Source organism: Equus quagga, chromosome 5, assembly GCF_021613505.1.
Source record: "Equus quagga isolate Etosha38 chromosome 5, UCLA_HA_Equagga_1.0, whole genome shotgun sequence".
NCBI lineage: Eukaryota > Metazoa > Chordata > Mammalia > Perissodactyla > Equidae > Equus > Equus quagga.
In genome coordinates, this window is record NC_060271.1 from 132,560,239 (window position 1) to 132,578,541 (window position 18,303).

The 18,303-nt window shown below is 37.0% G+C and overlaps 1 protein-coding gene across 8 annotated transcripts in view; it reads left to right on the forward strand.

Moving 5' to 3' along the window:
* The window catches only part of KIDINS220 (kinase D interacting substrate 220), a 111,253-nt gene that overhangs the window by 15,975 nt on the left and 76,975 nt on the right, over positions 1 to 18,303 (forward strand). For 4 of the 8 annotated variants that reach the window (XM_046660113.1, XM_046660116.1, XM_046660118.1 and 1 more), the window contains exons 3-9: positions 1,919 to 2,017; positions 3,129 to 3,227; positions 6,691 to 6,789; positions 7,929 to 8,030; positions 13,915 to 14,013; positions 15,731 to 15,928; positions 18,192 to 18,290. In XM_046660113.1, the coding sequence (XP_046516069.1) occupies positions 1,919 to 2,017; positions 3,129 to 3,227; positions 6,691 to 6,789; positions 7,929 to 8,030; positions 13,915 to 14,013; positions 15,731 to 15,928; positions 18,192 to 18,290 (795 nt within the window). The remainder of the gene's footprint in view (positions 1 to 1,918; positions 2,018 to 3,128; positions 3,228 to 6,690; positions 6,790 to 7,928; positions 8,031 to 13,914; positions 14,014 to 15,730; positions 15,929 to 18,191; positions 18,291 to 18,303) is intronic. The other 4 variants (XM_046660115.1, XM_046660117.1, XM_046660119.1 and 1 more) reach the window with 1 other exon arrangement.

Below are 18,303 nucleotides of genomic sequence, written 5' to 3' on the forward strand. Positions count from 1 at the left end.
CTGTTTAATAAGTAACGATGTGTGCATTGCTTTTTAGAGTAATGGGTATCATAAAAGTCATAATCAAGTTTAATGTTTAAAGGGTAAACTTTTTCACCTGGAAAATCTATTTATGCATAATACCTCATTCCCTAATGACCCTGGTTGAATGACATTTGACTCCCACATATAATTTAGTATCCATTGTTTTCTAAGAATGTCTGTATTTAATGCAATTTACTTTTTACTTTGTTTAAACCAGTATTTGTATTTAACACTTAACTTCTTTTATTCTTATAATAGCAGCCGTCATATTTTGCCAATTATTATAACTATTTGCTTGTTTGTATGTTGCCACTAATAGATTTTTAAGTTCTTTGAGACTTTGCTCACTTATTTACTCAACGAGTATTTGAGTAGCTATGTGGCAGTCACTCTCTCTCACACTGGGATACAGTATTAAAGAAACAAAACAGACATGTTTTCCACCCTCATGGAGTTTGGAGCCTTTAGGGAAAACACAATAATCACAGAAATAAAAGTGCATTTAGAACAAGGATTCTTCTAGTAAAGGAAGAGTAGAGGAGGTTAGCATGGCTCCACTGAGGGGTTGATGTTTGACGCGAGAGCAGAAGGGTGGGCGGTAGTGAATTGGGTGGGGCAGGGAAGAATGTCTGAGGGTCCAGAGTGGGAAAGAGCTTGAGGGTATGTTGGTGGGAAGGGAATGGCAGAGAATAGGTTTCAAGGTAGGCCTGCTGTGGTCTCCATCATTCAGGGCTTGTGAAGGCCGTGGTGGGGATTTTGGTTCTTATCCAAAAAAGCATTGGGAAACCATTGAGGGTTTTAAGCAGAGGAATGATGTCAAATTAGCATTTAAAAAAATCACTGATATTTTCCTGCACACTGACGTACACACAGTAAGTGGGTGCTTAAATAATTATTTGTCTAATTGAACTTAAATTTTGGTATAGCTTTTTTCTTACCTCTTTCATACCTTTTCTTTTTTCATACCTTAGCATGTTTTAGCACCTTTAGTACTGTCACTCTTAACCCACTACTTCTAATGTGTTTCATATTGTGGCACTTGCAGAAAATGAAAATGCGTGTATTGTGCTTGCAATAGATGAGGCTTGCTGTTAGAGGGGATCCACTCCAGGATCCAGCTGCCTGGGCCCTGCCCTGCTGTCCCAAGGTGGGGGGAGCACTGTTTCTTACTGCTGTGACTCATTCTGGCCACACAGGCTGGGAAACTCTGATGTAACTACAAGAGGCTTTTATTTTAATGAATTAAGGTTATAAGGGACAGCTGAACCAGCCCTGATGGCCTAGTGGTTAAAGTTTCATGCTCTCACCGCTTTGGCGGCCTGGGTTTGGTTCCTGGTTGAGGAACCACACCACTCGTCTGTCACTTGCCATGCTGTTGCGACGGCTCACGTAGAAGAACTAGAAGGACTTAGAACTGGAACATACGACTGTGCACTGGGGCTTTGAGGGGAAAAAGAGGAAGATGGGCAACAGATGTTAGCTCAGGGCGACTCTTTCCCAGCGACAAAAAAACCAAACAACCCATGTTCTGTATCATATTCTAACAGTATTGTTAGAGAATTTAGTTACCATAGATATCCTAAGTTTTTTATATACATTGTGGTAATTACTTTTCAGAGCCTAGTATTATTCATGTTTGTTTGTTTTGAATGAAATAGCAGTGCCAAAAGCAGATTACTAATGCTGTGGTAAAACACAATGTTTCATTTTCTCTTTGACTTTTACATTATTAGTAAACTGAAAACTAAAGATTTCAAAGGTGTTTCTAAATTAAAGAAATATTTTAAACAGTGTTTAACGTACCATCATGAAAATGTAAGTGTGGTATATTTAACTGGTGTTTCAGTTAAAGAACAGCACCTTGACTCTTCTTTGTTTCTTTTATGTTCTCTAGTGTGGCCAGACTCCACTGATGATAGCTGCTGAACAAGGCAATCTGGAAATAGTGAAAGAGTTAATTAAGAATGGAGCTAATTGCAATCTGGAAGATTTGGTATATATTGAAATAATTTACTTATTGTCTTCTTTTTCTTTTCCTTAACTTTGCTGTTTCTTTGTTTTTAAGAGGTGACTCAAAAGTAATAGATTACAAATTGTGCTTTCACATCTATCTCAGCTTTGCCTAATGATATGCTAAGTTTTTTTAAAGGTGTAATACAGAAGGGAAATTTTTACTTTGAATGAAAGATCTCAGCTCTTCGTGTTTTCTGTATATGGACGACACTGTCTGAATAGGGAGCACATACACATAAAATTAAGTGCCTGCCTAGAAATTATCCATGTGTGAGTCATGTTTTTAAGTAACTTAAAATACTCATAATACTCATAATAAGATGTTCATATAAGATACTCGTAATAGTATCTTACTATTATAAATACGGTTACCTATGATAATTGTCAGAAAGATATGGTCCCTTCTGATTCCACTTCTGAGGGATAAATCACTGTTCTAGGAGGCTTACGTTTCCTCTACTTTCTCTGTTTCCTAGGAATTGTTTTTTAGGGTCACACAGCTAAATCTGTTTTGTTTTTTAAAATTGATGATTCAAATTAATGATTTTAAATTGATGATTTTAATTGAATGATCATTTGAGTTAAATTATACTCATGCATAAAAGTTAGGATAGGATATTTGTAATCTTTACTTAAAAAATAAAGAATATGCTTTCTTTGTCACATAGTTTCTAAACTCATCATGTGAGCATCAGGTGAGATCACTTTAGTTTAATAGCCTGTGTATGTGCTCTGAAATCTGATTACAGGCTCTGTAATTTAAAGTTATAATAATGGTTGCTAGCCACAAGGATTAGCTTTGAGTTTTTGATAGTCATCTTTTCTCCTTTTTAAAAAACACAGTATGTGATTAGAAGTCCAGTGAAAAGACTGAACAAGCAGTTGTGAAACCGTTTCTACACCATTGTAGTAATAAAAGTAGACAAATTCTGAACAGAGCTTATGCTTCAATGTTATTTTCGGTTAGTTTAGAGTGGGTCAAAGCATGTCAATTTGGTATGATCATTTGGTATGTAAATTTGAATTTATTTTTCCTCACTTTGGAATGTTATGTTTGGTTTTGAAATGTCACATGTGTCTTTGTATTCAAGGATAACTGGACTGCACTTATATCGGCATCAAAAGAGGGGCATGTGCACGTTGTGGAAGAGCTGCTTAAATATGGGGCTAACTTGGAGCACCGGGATATGGTCTGTACATTCTTTATGCTGTGTTATTAATTCACTGGAGTGTTATCAACACTAATAGATATGTGAAATCTTGTATTTTTGTGTGTGAGGTGAGATTATAATAATGTTTTTAGGATTTGGGGTTAGGCATTGAAATAACCCTCAAGATTGTTTTAAGATCAGGTGATATAATGTACCTGTTTTAGAATATTCTTAGTCTTTATTTTTAGTTTATTTCAGAGTTTAAAATTCTGAAATATTGTTGTAAACAACTCATTACCCTTTAATATATCCAAGCTTTTAGAACTTGAGAGAATTGTTTCCTTTAAGAGGAACTTTGAGAGGGACATAGTATAGTTTAAAGAATATTTTCAGTTGCTCCAAGTTATAATTTTCAGCATAATGGAAGAAAGGAAGGAGTTGATGTCCTTGATGTATAAAGCGTGTTGCTCTGCTGACGGTGCTTTGTGAAGTCTGGGTGGTCTGAGTTTTTAAGAAATTGCAGCATTCCACCGTCTTGTACTTAATGTTATGTTGTAATTGTAATTTACGTAGTCTTTTTACCTCTTTAATATTAGATTTATTCTCAAAACTTAGTGAAGTGGGTGGTACTTATTTTTTTAGGAAGATACAGAACCATTTGTATCCTACCTATTTCTGAAAAGAAATTGAAGTACATTGCTATAAAAGTGTCCCCCAAGTAATTATCACAACACCCTTTTACATTTAAAGAGTCTTTGTGTTTGGCTTTAAAACACCAAAAATTGGGGAAACTGAGGACTGTGTCTCCCTTAGTAGTCAGTGTTGAGGAACCCTAACTTCAAAGGATTGGGTGGATGGTGCTAGCGGCTGAGCTTGTGAGGGAAGGCAGAGTCCCTTGGACTTGTGAAAGGAGAGCAGAGTAACCGACAGGGGTTGTCTGGGACTCAGGAATAATTCCAGTATATAATCTCAGGAAATCTAGTGAAGATTCTTTTTTGAGAGGACCTTTTACGGGCACCAAACTCTAGCTATTGCTATAGACAATTGGTTCCAATTTTTTCATCTTGCAAATTTAGACATAGTTTTCTCAAGAGTAAAGTTTCATTTCATAGATTCTTGCACAGGGTGACATTATACAAATTAAAGCGAGGGCATGATTTTAAAACAATTCTGGGCAGGCATTTTACAGATTAAAATATTGGTATGTGTAAGACTTGACTTGCCCAACTCCATAATTTGGCCTAAATAAATCACATCAGCCTTTCTTTGTCTTTCAAGACCTTGACGCTTTTGAAGCCTACTTGTCTATTATTTTTAGAATCTCTCTCAGTTTGGATGTGTCTGGTGTTTCTCATGATCACATTGAGATTGTGCTTTACTAGGAAGAATACCGCAGAGGGGATATGCCCTTCTCAGTGCGCCACCTCTAGGTACACGATGCCAGAATGTGTCACCGCGCTGTTCACCTGGATCTCTTGGTTAAGGTAGTCTCTGTCAGATTTCACCACTGTAAGATTACTATTTTCCCCTTTGTAATTACTAAATATTTTTGGCAAGATACTTTGAAACTATACAGATATCCTGTTTTTGATTAAATTTTCACTCATTTGTTTTAGCATCCATCAGTATATCTTGCATGCAGCAGTTATTACTGTGGTGTCACAGTGGTGATTTTTCTGTTTCCCTCATTCCCTCTACGCTTATTAATTGGAATTCTTCTGTAAGGAAGGGTTCTCTCTGTCTGTCTGTATCTGGATATGGACATGTGTGGGAAGGGTTCTCTCTGTCTGTCTGTATCTGGATATGGACATGTGTGGGAAGGGTCCTGTCTGTGTGTATCTGGATATGGACATGTGTGGCTCATGCACATTCACTTTATTGTTTGGATTGTAATCTAGTTCTGTACTTACTTTAAGTGCCCTTCAAGATGCCCTGTCCTTGTTTAGAAAGTAGGATTTAGAAACCAATATCCAGGTGTAGGTGTGTTTATTGCTGCTGGGGTGTCACTGCTCACAGTCCTTCTCATTGGATAGATGTAGGAAATGCGTGTCTGGATACTGACTCTTACACACACATACATCTGTTCTGTATCTAATCTGTGTATATATATTTTAAAAAGAGACGAGGTTGATACCGCCAACCCAATCCATTGTAACCTTTTCTGTTTCCTTAATTTGTACCTCTTCTCTGATGCTGAGACATCTGGCTCTCCTTATCTGCACGATCTATTGATTTGTTCAACTCTAGTATATGAATAAAGTAGTTTCAGCATTTCTAATCCATACCCCAAGAGAAACAGATTTATCTACGAAGTGGAGTGTTTGTGTGTAGTTCTTTTTGTCTGTAGCATTACAGTGTTCAGTTAAAATTTTGCTTTTCGAAGTTACCTAGGTCAGCTTCTAAGTAATTTTGTGATTCATTTGTAATATAGTTAGGTTCGTTTGTTCCAGTCTGTATTCTATCTTTCCTCTCCATATTCTGGTTGATTTCTGAAAAATTTGCATACAATGAAATTCACTCTTTGTGGTGTACAATTCTTTAGTTTTTGACCAGTGCATAATGTCATATATCCACTACACAGTTCTATGCAGAGCAGTTCCATCACTTCAGCAGTACCCTCATGCTGCTCCTTTATAGTCAACACCTCCTCCCTCCTCAACCCCTGGCCACCACTGATCTGTCTTCCCTTTCTGTGGTTTTGCCTTTTTCAGATTAGGGCAAGTATTTTTTTTAATATCTTTTTTAGGGATGATGAAACAGGATCAGAAGGATTAAGTGATTTATATTCTCAGAACCAAATGTGAATTGGTCCAAAAACTAGTTTTAAATAAGCAAACAAAATATTTGTTCCTTAGTATAATTTGATTACATTGGTCTCTTTTATTGAATTGCATTATAGCTAAAGAGAAAATTGCTCAAAGCAAAGAAAAAAATTGCTCCTGTAGCTTAGAAAATAGAAACTTATCATGCTGTTAATTCATACTTGATGGCTTCGCCTACCCCAAGAAATCATGATCTACAGATTATTGCCTCAGTGTCCTCTTTTTTAGCAAGAGGTACTGTAATGATCTGGGATTTATAGGATGTGTTTAAATGCAAGAGGTGAATATGATTGCTGAAATTCCTCTCTGGAAAAAGTCTAGACTCATACAAGGAGGAGAATAACTAGGGACATAGAAAATTTTCTCAAGAAAAATTTTTGAACAGCCAAAATAAATCCTGGAAATTTGGAAAAGTCCAACATGAATCTTCCCTATTGCAGTTTCCAAGAAGTAGTAAAACCTTTGGAGTGATCATTTCAGACTTAAGAGAATTGACTTATTTCATGTACTGTCGTGTATGTCTCTGAGAAGCTTGGGAATTTAAGACTTAGTAGTAGTGCTTTCATAAAACAGTGGTTTTATAAAGAATATTCACAGAACGAACTTCATTAATGGCTTCTTTTTTCTTTGCTTGGAGATAATGCAAAGTTTTATCTCCTTCCTCCTTTTTTTTCTTTCAGGGAGGTTGGACAGCTCTTATGTGGGCATGTTATAAAGGCCGTACTGAAGTGGTCGAGTTGCTTCTTTCTCATGGTGCCAATCCAAGTGTTACTGGTCTGGTAAGCGTTAACAAAAAATTCATTTGTAATGTAAGTGGTAAGTTCTTTTAGGAAATACTTTAGGCTGGTTGTACTTTAGACTTCATAGTGAATAATGATGATCTAGATCTTATTAAAGATAAGAATTTAGAATGTGAGTTCAAAACAATGCAAATTTTTTTCTCAACCTATTTCTCAATTTTTATGAGCAAAAAGGCAATGCTTAGAGCTTGCGTGTTAATTATAGCTATATAGCATTTCAAAAGAAAATTTTGAAACCCTAAGTCATCTTGCCTTGTTTTCTGTGGGTATGCATTCTTAGTGTAAAATTCTGTAAAGAAAAGAGACATTTGCCAAATATGCATACCATTTTTCTACACATTCTTATAGATGGTAGTGCATGCGTTACTACTTTGCTTCAGACTTGATCTCGGACTGCAGATTAAGGAACTGTTTTATTGTTGGGGGAATTCTTTCACAATGTAGATGTATATAAAATTGTCACATTGTACACTTTAAATATCTTACAATTTTATTTGTTGGTTATACCTCAATAAAGCTGAAAAAAAAAGAAACGGTTTATTCAAGTTAGTGAAAGGATTATATAAGAAAAGTTTCACATTCCTCTTATTAGTCTTGCCTGTTGGTTAGATAATCACATTATTTGTATTGAATCTATAAAAATAAATGTGTTAATAATATATATTTATTTAAGGTTGCCGATTATGTATTATGAGTACTGTGAGTGTTTTTAAAGTGGAGAATGGTGTGTAACTTGATTTTTAAAAATATTACTTTGTATTACTCCCTTTGTTTTTACAGTCATGCGCTGCATAACAATGTCTCAGTCAACAACGGACCACATATATGACTGTAGTCCTGAAAGATTAGTACTGTATGGCATAGGTGTGTAGTAGGCTATACCATCTGGGTTTGAGTAAGTACACTGTATGATGTTCCCACAAGGAAGAAATCGCCTGATGACGCCTTTCTCAGAACATATCCCCATTGCTAAGCGACGCATGGCTGTACTTTTCTTAGCACATGTGTGCTGTAAATATCCACCTAAAAGATTTTTTCTTTCCCTCCCTACCTTGTGCCCTCCCTCCCTGTCTTCCTTTGTTCCTGTCTACCTACCTACCCACCTACCTGTCTCCCAGCAGTACAGTGTTTACCCAATCATTTGGGCAGCGGGGAGAGGCCATGCAGATATAGTGCATCTTTTACTGCAAAATGGTGCTAAAGTCAACTGCTCTGATAAGGTAGGTCAGCAGGATCTTTGCAGGTTCCAGTTCATTTTATGTCTACTCGTGTGTCTAATTTACAAGTATTTTCATATGATCTTAAGAGGCTGCTCTGACGTATCTTCCATTTATGTGTATTAATGTCTTTTATGTAGATGTACATCTCATAGATGGCTTCCTTATAGGTACTGTGTACTAAGTGTCCTTCCATTGTTTTTTATATCACATTCATTATTCTCAGGAAAATAGAGCTTATTCCCTGTCTTCATTGTTTGAAGTTTTCTGTTGTAACTCTTCTTCTACCTTTAGTCCTTTCTGCTTTCTATGTATTGTTACCAGAATGATCTTTCTAAAATTCAAGTTTGGTTATCTCTCTTATATGTAAAATCCTAAAGAGATCGATTCCTGGTCTGATGTATGAAGATAGGCCTTGCCTCCCTTTCTGCCCTTTCTCCTGCTGTTTATACCTCAAAACTACCTTTTAGGCTAGACTATTGAATGATGTAGGTTCCAGAATTCATCTTTTTTTAACCCTTCCATGCCTTTGGGTGTGCTCTTTCATAGTGTGGAATGCCCTTGCCTCCCCGTCAGCTTTAGCTTCTCTTCATCCTTCACTCAGCTCATTGCTGTCTACTCCAGAAAGCTCCCAAGAATTTTCTTTTATTCATTTTTTAATCCTTAATATTTATGTCAAGCATTTAATAAACATTTATTTAATTATATTGTTCTTCCTTGCTTTTGGAGTGCTTTGATGGCTTCTGCAGTTCTGGGACAAAGCCCAGACATTTTTTTTCTTTGAGGAAGATTAGCCTTGAGCTAACATCTGCTGCCAATCCCCCTCTTTTTGCTGAGGAAGACTGGCCCTGAGCTCACATCCGTGCCCATCTTCTGTACTTTATATGTGGGACGCCTGCCACACCATGGCTTGACAAGCTGTGCATAGGTCCGCACCTGGGATCCAAACTGGGGAACCATGGGCAGCCGAAGCAGAATGTGTGAACTTAACTGCTGTGCCACTGGGCTGGCCCCCGCCTAGACTTTTTAGTTTGACTCAGTCTATGAGCCCAGGCTCACTTCTTGCCATTCCTCTCCGTATGCACTATGCTTTGGATACAAAAGATTGTCTGACATTCTATGAACTTTTATAAATTTCTGTGGAGTTTATGTTTTTGTTTATTCTGTTCCCTCTGCTAAGAATGTGGTTTTCTCCTCTGCCTGATGGACTCCTATGTAATTTGTCAAGATTCAGTTGAGATATTACCTCCTTTGTTAAGCCTCCTTAACTTACTTAGTCAGCTTAGACGCCCCTCCTCTGTGCTCTCAGTGTTCTCTGTGCATACCTCCGGTGGTGCACATAGCCAATTATAACCATTGCTTTACTTCTCTCTCTTACCGCCAGAGTGTAAGTTTCGTAAAAGTAAGGAATGCTCCTTTTTCTTTTCGTTTTTGTACCTCCATTATTTCCATTAACTGTCTTAGAACTTGAGACATTGTGCATAAGCATGTTCTTTTCAAATTAATAACAATTTAGCAAAATATAGGAAAATAACTATTAGACATTTTTTGATAATTGGAATATATTCTGAGCATAAATTTAAGTAAAATAGTGTTGCTTAACTTTATGGGAGGGTTGGAAATCATTCTTATCTTGATCTGGATGATGGTTATATAGGTGTATACATATGCAAAAAAATCATCAAGTGGTACACCTAAGTTTTGTGTATTTTATGCCCTTTATGCAGGTTATGCCTCATTTTACATAAAATAATAGCTTAATGAGGACTGTAAGGAGACTGTTGCAAACACTTATAATATGGTATTTAAGGGCTGGCCCGGTGGTGCAGTGGTTAAGTTTGCACATTCTGCTTCGGCTGCCCGGGGTTTGCCAGTTTGGATCTTGGATGCAGACGTGGCACTACTTGGCAAGCTATGCTGTGGCAGGCATCCCACATATAAAGTAGAGGAAGATGGGCACGGATGTGAGCTCAGGGCCAGTCTTCCTCAGCAAAAAGAGGAGGATTGGCAGCAGATGTTGGCTCAGGGCTAATCTTCCTCAAAAAAAAAAAGTATTTAAAAATATTGTTTTGGTGACTGTTTGCTAATTCAGACTGACTGTCTTCTAATTCAGATTAGTGAGGTTTTATTGTATGTCTAAAGTGGATGTGGTTCTATTTATTGAAGTTTCTGATTTGACACTTTAATCTGATGGAGAAACCCTTAATTTCTCCTAGTGGCCTATTGAAAAATATATAACCTGGCATTCAAGGCCCTCTGGAATCAGTTACTATGCTACCTAGTCTGTCACTCTAACATTTTGAGAAAATGTTTAGTACCTTTTGTCTGCCATGCCCTATAGCTGCGCTAAACACAGAAGATGTAAAAACAGAGAAGAAATTATCTCTGTTTAGAGAAGCACGGAGATAAGTGGGACATTTAAAATGCAAAGGCTAGGAGTCAAGTGACTTAGGAGTTTAGAGAAGAGAATTCACCGACAGCTAAGCAGTCAGTTAAAGATTTGATAGAACTGAGACTTAATCTAGACCTTAAAGAAGTAGAACTTGAGTTACTGGAGAGCAGGAGAGGAGACTGTCCAAGGCACAGGGGACATGAGAGCCGGAGGCCTCACAGTGTGATTCTCATGGCACGTTGAGAGAGCACTGAGTAGGCTCATGTGAGGAGAGCTGAGGTGGTGTGGACAGGAGCCGTGAGGAAGGAAGCCCTGGCTGCAGATGGAGCCACCTAGAAGTAGGCCTTGAATACCTGACTATGGAGGGTGGATGTTTGTCCTGTTGTCACTGAAAATCTGTGGGGGTTTTGAGTAGTAGATTGACACAAAGTGGTGTTTTAGAAAAATCATTACTTAATAGTGCATTGTAGGATGGATTGAAGATAAAGAGAATCATTTTATTGCTGACAGAAATAGGAAAGTTTCTACGGGAACTAAGTTTTAGTGAATGAAGTCAGTTTTAGTTGTGTTGACTTTTAAATGATGGGAGCACTGGGAGTTAAAGGTGTCCTGCTAGGTAGTGGACATAGAGGTTTTGACTGGAGGTGTTGAGGGGTTGTCTGCATAGAGATGATTCTTGAGGTTGCATGAGAGTGGATTTGATAAGTGGGGTCGGTAGTAATGAGACGAGATGAACACAGAGCTGATTATTGGCAGTGTTCTGTAGGTAGCAGAATTTGGTGAAATGGCAAAGATGACTAACGAATTGAAAGTTCAAGGTGGAAGGGACAGTCTACAGTTCAGAATACTACAGAGCTTTCAGGAAGAAAAGAAAGAACTGAGAAAAAGATCTACAGATCTAGTGTTTAGGTAACTATTGGTGACTTGGGGATTGTGCTTTTTGTAATGTTTATAGCAGAAACTAGTTTTTGAGGGGGTTTTGGTAAGGGATTGGAAGTAACCATTATAAATTATTTTGAAAGTTTAAAAGAAAAGGCAGTGATGAGTATCTTGGGAGGATAGCTTATTGGAAAAGTTTTTTTTTTTAGGATAGGAGAGGCCTGAACCAGTTTGTAGGGAGAAGGAATAAAGAAGAAAAGCCTGATGACATAGGAGGAGATTATTGAGTATGGTTCTAGATGAAACAGAGGAAAATAAGATCAAGAGTACACATAAAGGGATTAGATTTATTAGAGATAGAGACCAGGACTTGAGAAAAAGAGGAGAGAGAGACTTATTGAGGTGGTTCTGAGTGCTGACTACAGAGATGTTTTGAAGTAGAGAGAAGAGGTCCTGCTGGATGTCAAGAGTTCTTTGTAGTGATGAAAGTGAGATTGTCCGCTGACTGTGGGGTGAGGAGTAGCTGGCTAACGTGATGGGGCAGGAGAAGAGCAGAACTGATAGCCTATGATCTTGTTCAGTCCAGTTCTATAAGAAGGGTAAAAGTGAAATACAATAGGTGTTCCAAGGATGAGTGCTCAATTATAATTACTATATTTAAAGAAGGCTTTATGAGTGATGAATGTGTATTATTTTTGAGGATGTCTGATTTTCAGTTTGTAGAGTCAGGGAAGGCATTTTAGCCAGGGAAATGTTATCCATAAATGAAGAGGCTAGAAAAGAATTTAATTCTAGGAGAAGAATATAGATGCATGAGTGAAATTGGGAAGTTCCTCTTGGCCTTAATTCATCTCTAATTCATGTTTGAGGCTGTAACCTTGACAGCTGCCTTCCTCTTATGTGTCCCTCCTCTTTTTTAGGCTCCTGCTCCTGTGTGCTATATTGGCAGCCTTGGGATTCTGGCTGTCATGAGGTCCCATACATTGAGGAAGAGCACCCAGGGCTACAACTTTCAACAGTGTGGTCACTGGGACATTTGACCTCATTTACAGAGTGATGCTGTCTTGTACAGTAGCCACTAGGCACATATGCTTATTTAGACTTAAGTCAGTTAAAATTAAATAAAATTAAAGGTTCAATTCCTTGGTCACACTTGCCACATTTCAAGTGCTCCATAGCAGTATGTGTCTAGTGGCTACTGTATTGGTCAATGCAGAATTATAGAGGATTTCCATCAACACAGAAAGTTCTGTTGGGCAGGGCTGTTATCAAAAGCAGGCATTAATTAAATTTCATTTCAATCTGCAGTCTCCCATGTAGTTAAAGGTCACTCTGGATATGCATTTGCCTCTTGATTGCCAGACTCCCCAAAGACACAGCATTGCTTTTATGCTTGATTTATATTCTCTGATGCCTTTTGAATTATGTTCCAGCAAAAGGTGCTTTTGAGTGTAGTTTCTAGGCTGGAGTTTATTTTGTCAAGTATGAAGGCTGATTTTGGGTGGTGGTTAGCAGCTTAGGCTGAAACCTGGCTTTTTGGGTTCCTGGGTCTTGTTCCACCTCTGAGTAGTTTTGTGACTTTGAGCCTCTAGTTAACTTCTCAGGGCACTGTTTGCAGTAAAAATGTGATATTGTGAATTGTATTTATTCATTCTTGTTAGTAAAGATCACTTGAGTTAACCCATGTAAAGTAGTTAGAACTGTGTTTGGCACTTGGTTGTTACTGCTTTTACCTATAGTCAGACTGTTGGACTTTAAATTGTGTTTCACAACATATGGGAAGCAATGAAAGCTTGTTGAAAATTAGAGACTATACAACTTTGTGATAGAAGAATTGTCACTGATTATAAAAGTTAAAGTTGGTCAAAAGACTTATTTTTTATTTTATTTATTTATTTATGTATTTTGAGGAAGATTAGCCCTGAGCTAACTACTGCCAGTCCTCCTCTTTTTGCTGAGGAAGCCTGGCCCTGAGCTAACATCCTGCCCGTCTTCCTCTACTTTATCTGTGGGATGCCTACCACAGCATGGTGTGCCAAGCGGTGCCATGTCTACACCTGGGATCTGAACCAGTGAACCCCGGGCTGCTGAGCAGCGGAGCGTGTGAACTTAACTACTGCACCACTGGGCCGGCCCCAAAAGACTCTTATTTTTTAAAGATTGGTACCTGAGCTAACATCTGTTGCCAATCTTCTTTTTTTTCTTCTTCTTCTTCTCCCCAAAGCCCCCCAGTACACAGTTGTATATTCTAGTTGTAGGCCCTGGCTGTGTGCTATGTGGAACGCTGCCTCAGCATTGTTTGATGAGCGGTGCTATGTGTGCACCAGGATCCAAACCGGCAAAACCCTGGGCTGCCGAAGTGGAGTGTGTGAACTTAACCACTTGGCCACGGGGCCAGCCCGGGTTAAAAGACATCTTATAGGGTGGTTAATCATCTATTTGGAGAAATAAAATGGAGAGAATATGATTGATCTAGGATTAAACTTATGATTAGTGAAAACGGTAATCTAGGAAGGCAGTACTTCAAAGTATGATTTTTATCAAAATTTGTGTTGAGAGCTAGTTTCTTTTGTACACCTTTGATAATAATTTTAAATTTATTTTTTGTTTTAATAGTATGGAACCACCCCTTTGGTTTGGGCTGCACGAAAGGGTCATTTGGAATGTGTAAAACATTTGTTGGCCATGGGAGCTGATGTTGATCAAGAAGGAGCTGTAAGTAGCTTTTCTATTTTAATCCCTGGTAACAGAGAGATGTTTTTAGTTTTAAGAGACAGAATATTTTCTTTAAGTATATGCCTAGAAAAATTTCCCTACAGTTCTTAAATGATACTTAGAAAAAACAAGCGTTTTCTATTATCCTGAGAAATGTATTATCTTATAGATATTGTATACTACAAATATATGCTTTTAAGATATGTTGCTAATGCACATAAATTTTGGGAGGCTAAAACTATCAAGAATATCTTTCAGTAATCTTAGAATAAATTGAAATACTCTTCAAATCAAATAGTTTAAAATACTGTTGTGGAAAAGAGTTATGCTCTGTTAAAATACCTTTTCTTTAAAAATTTAAAGTAGTAGTGTCGCTTTTTGGCTATTTTTAACGACTTATTTTCCTTCTCCAATAGATGTATTAAAAAATATCAGAAATCAGTGGTCGAATCCTAGAAAGCTTAAAAATTGGTTCAGTACATCCTACTGACTAGCACAGAGTAATTCCTTGTTGAGCGCCTGCCATATAGCCAGCCCTGTGCCAAACGTGTCTCCAAATACTGGAGAAACCTAACAAATTGCTTTTCCCTTGAGCTTATAAAAATACGGTTAAAGGAAATGGCATTTATGCACAAGAAACAATTAATACATACTGCTATTTACATAATTATTATGTGAGATGGATCATAAAGAAATCTGAGAAGAGAGACTACTAAATCTCTGGCTGCAATGTAACAAAAGTGAACTCTAAATCATCCTTGACTTACTCACGTTAATATCAACCAGTTTCTCCTGTTTTCCATATTGGCAGAAGCTATTAATTGCTAATCTTCCAGGAGTATACAATATTTTAGTGCTGTGTGGATCCAGAGCATGACTCTTAGACAGCCGTGGAAGTCCTATCTTTCACTTTTTCATACCTTTGCTGCTTTTCTGGACAGTTTATCAAGTGGATGAGTTGCTTGCTTTTATGATTATTGACTGCTAAAGAATTTGAAAAGGCTATGTTATTTTAATATGTGAGAGAATTAGGGCTTTGTTTTGGAAACTGGTCTAATAACCAACATATTTCTATGAGGAAATCATATGACATCTCAAAATAGATCAAAATCTTAAGGAGCAATTTTAATACTTCTTTTGTCAGATTCTTCTATTAGGTGATTTATTATTATAAATTAGATATGCAGTTTTTAAAAGAACCACTAAAAATAAGACAGTTTTTAAAAATGTGGATTCTACATAACTGTGAAAGACAAGAATATATTCTACTTTTAATGAAATATCCTATATTATTTCACTGTTTTCCTTCAGTTTTTCCTATAGATTTTATTGTAAACAATTCTTTGTTTGAAGTCTGATTGACCTTACTTTGGATTATTTAATTTAGACTATGTTTAATTTTGAATCATCCTGTCAACTGTTTTGTACTTCATTACATTAGTGTGAGAGTTTGTTCATTATAAATGAGTCCAATTTCAAATTATTATTTAAAGAATTGAATATCATGAGTCCTGTTGACTCAAGAGAATTAATGTTTCTCTTCAAAAATGGAAAATATACCTCCTGGTATGTGTCTGATGATTTATATTGGCATTTTATTATCAGAAATAACTGTTAATAATAGGCCACCTTTTGAAAACATCAGTTTTATGATTATGGCATAAGTCATGTGTTTTCTAGAATGTACTAATTTCCTGGGCTTGTTTTTGTTTTTTAGAATTCAATGACTGCACTTATTGTGGCAGTAAAAGGAGGCTACACACAGTCAGTAAAAGAAATTTTGAAGAGGAATCCAAATGTAAATTTAACAGATAAGGATGGAAATACAGCTTTGATGATTGCATCGAAGGAGGGACATACAGAGATTGTACAGGATCTACTTGATGCTGGAACATATGTGAACATACCTGATAGGGTAGGTTACCTGTTTGTTTTCTAGAGGTGACATTGATGGAAGATTACCTTAACTTCTCACCACCTTTCAAGGTTCTTCATGAATGACATATATTTGTTTTAAGACATTTTATTTCTACCTTTAGAACTAATAAGTTAAAAAACTATTCAATCTTTGTGAAGGGTGTTCTTTTTAATTTTTGTCAAATAATATTGTTATTGAGAATGTCACATGTACTATTAGTCTGTAACTGTCCTTGATGTTTGTCACTGTAGGCGTTGTTCATGGCTAGTGTTATTCATTGTCCCAAGGCTTTAGGTACCACCCTTACACTTACAATTTTCAAAATTATATCTCTTGCTCTAATCTCTTCTCAGGACTCTACACTTGTATATCCAACTCTCTTTGAACTCTATACACTTGAATGTCTCATGGGCTTCTTAAATTTACGGTAAACCAGATGTCTTGTTTGTTTCATCCCAAACCTGCTTTTCCCTCAGTCTTCTCCATCTCAGTACATGGCACAACCATCCACCCTGTTGTTAAGACCCCAAATCCTATGCTTTAGCCTTGATTTCTCTTCCTCACTTACCACATCCAGTTCTTCAGCAGATTCCTTGACTGTACCTCCAAAATATATTCTTTATCTGTCCACTTCCTTTCATTTCCATTACCACCTCCCTTCTCCAAGCCAATATCTCCCATTCTTATAGCATTAGCATATCAACTGAGTTCTCTTATTAGCTTTGATTTGTTCTCCACTCTGTTCTCAGAGTGACCTTTAAAGCAATAGCTCTCATGTGTACGCCTTTCTTTAAAGTCATCTAAGTTTCCTCTTATACAGAGGATGAATGGTAAACTTCTTTAGTTTGGAAATACCAATGATATTGTCCTTGCCTAACTCTTTGTTCTCATTTTGTACTACTCTTACTCTTGTTTCAATAGGTTGCAGCCATATTAATTTTCTTTCCTTTTCTTCAACACACTGATATTATTGCTGTCTTTGGGCCTTTGTACCAGCAATGCTGTGTCTGGAATGCTGATCTTCATGATCTTCGTGTGGCTGGCTCCTCTGTCATTCCAATCTCAGCTTAAATATTACCTCCTCAGAAAAGTCTTCTTCAATTTGCCCAATCCAAAGTAGCTACCCAGTCACTCTATCACAGCACTATATTTTAGTTTGTTTGCATAGCATTTGTCTGATTTTTCGTTTGTGTTTATTGTATGTTGTCTGTTTGTCTCCTCCAGACTAAATTCTCCCAGACCTGGGACCTTGTCTATGTTGTTTCCCAGTGTCTAGAACAGTGCATGGCACATAATAAGCAATGAAATATTTATAGCCTTTTATTAATTTACTAGTCTGGACCCATATTAATGCTAACATTCTCAACTAAAATTTATCTGCCTTGAGTTTATTTCTGCTTTTAATGTAGTAGTAAAGATACTATGCCATGGTGCTAAACTTAATAATCCTCAAGGACCAGCATCTTGGTTTATAGCCCATTGGGGCCCACTCAGGACTGAGAGGAGCCACACCTTATGGACTTACCAACCCAAATTCCTACAACTGATTTGTAATTTAGCAGTAAAAAAAAAAAAAAAAAAATTTGCCCATAGCCAAAATAGCCATTTCCCGTATTCGAAGTAATGGAAAGATATAATTAATAATGATTATTGTTTGGTGAATATAATTTCAGGGCAAAGAGATGTCCTTATGAGGTAATGAACTTCATCTAAGCCCTGTACTGGAGAATGAGTCAGTCTTATGCACTGTGGGCCTGTAATGCCAAATTGACGAGAATGTGGATGCTGATCTGGGAATTATCCTTCTCCCTTAATTAAAGGTGGTTAGAAACCCACTGATGACTCTAGTTTTACAACTCCCTTTTTTAGAATCCATGACTTTCATCGGATAGCATTAGTCCAAGGGATTTGTATTATATAATTTCCAAATGTCCATGTTCGTTGACAGCCATGGTGTCATTTTATTTAATTTACATTTTTAATGGCAAGTTACCTTCAAAGAGAATGGCTTATTGTTCTAGGTGACTTGTTTCTGAACCTTTGTCATGGAATTTCAGAGTCCTCATGAGGTGTAAAGTCTTCTGTCCCTTACTTTAAGACCTTATTACTATTAGTTAACTAAAATTTTTCTCTTATTTAGAGATACTCTTTTTTCAAGAAATTTTCAGAAAAAATCTATTATCTTAATACATGATTAACCTTAACTTCAAAACTGTTTATTTGTTGTTATCATCAATTCACTCTTTTTTTTTCTTTTTAGAGTGGGGATACGGTGTTGATTGGTGCTGTCAGAGGTGGTCATGTGGAAATTGTTCGGGCACTTCTTCAAAAATATGCTGATATAGACATTAGAGGACAGGTATGTGTGATGA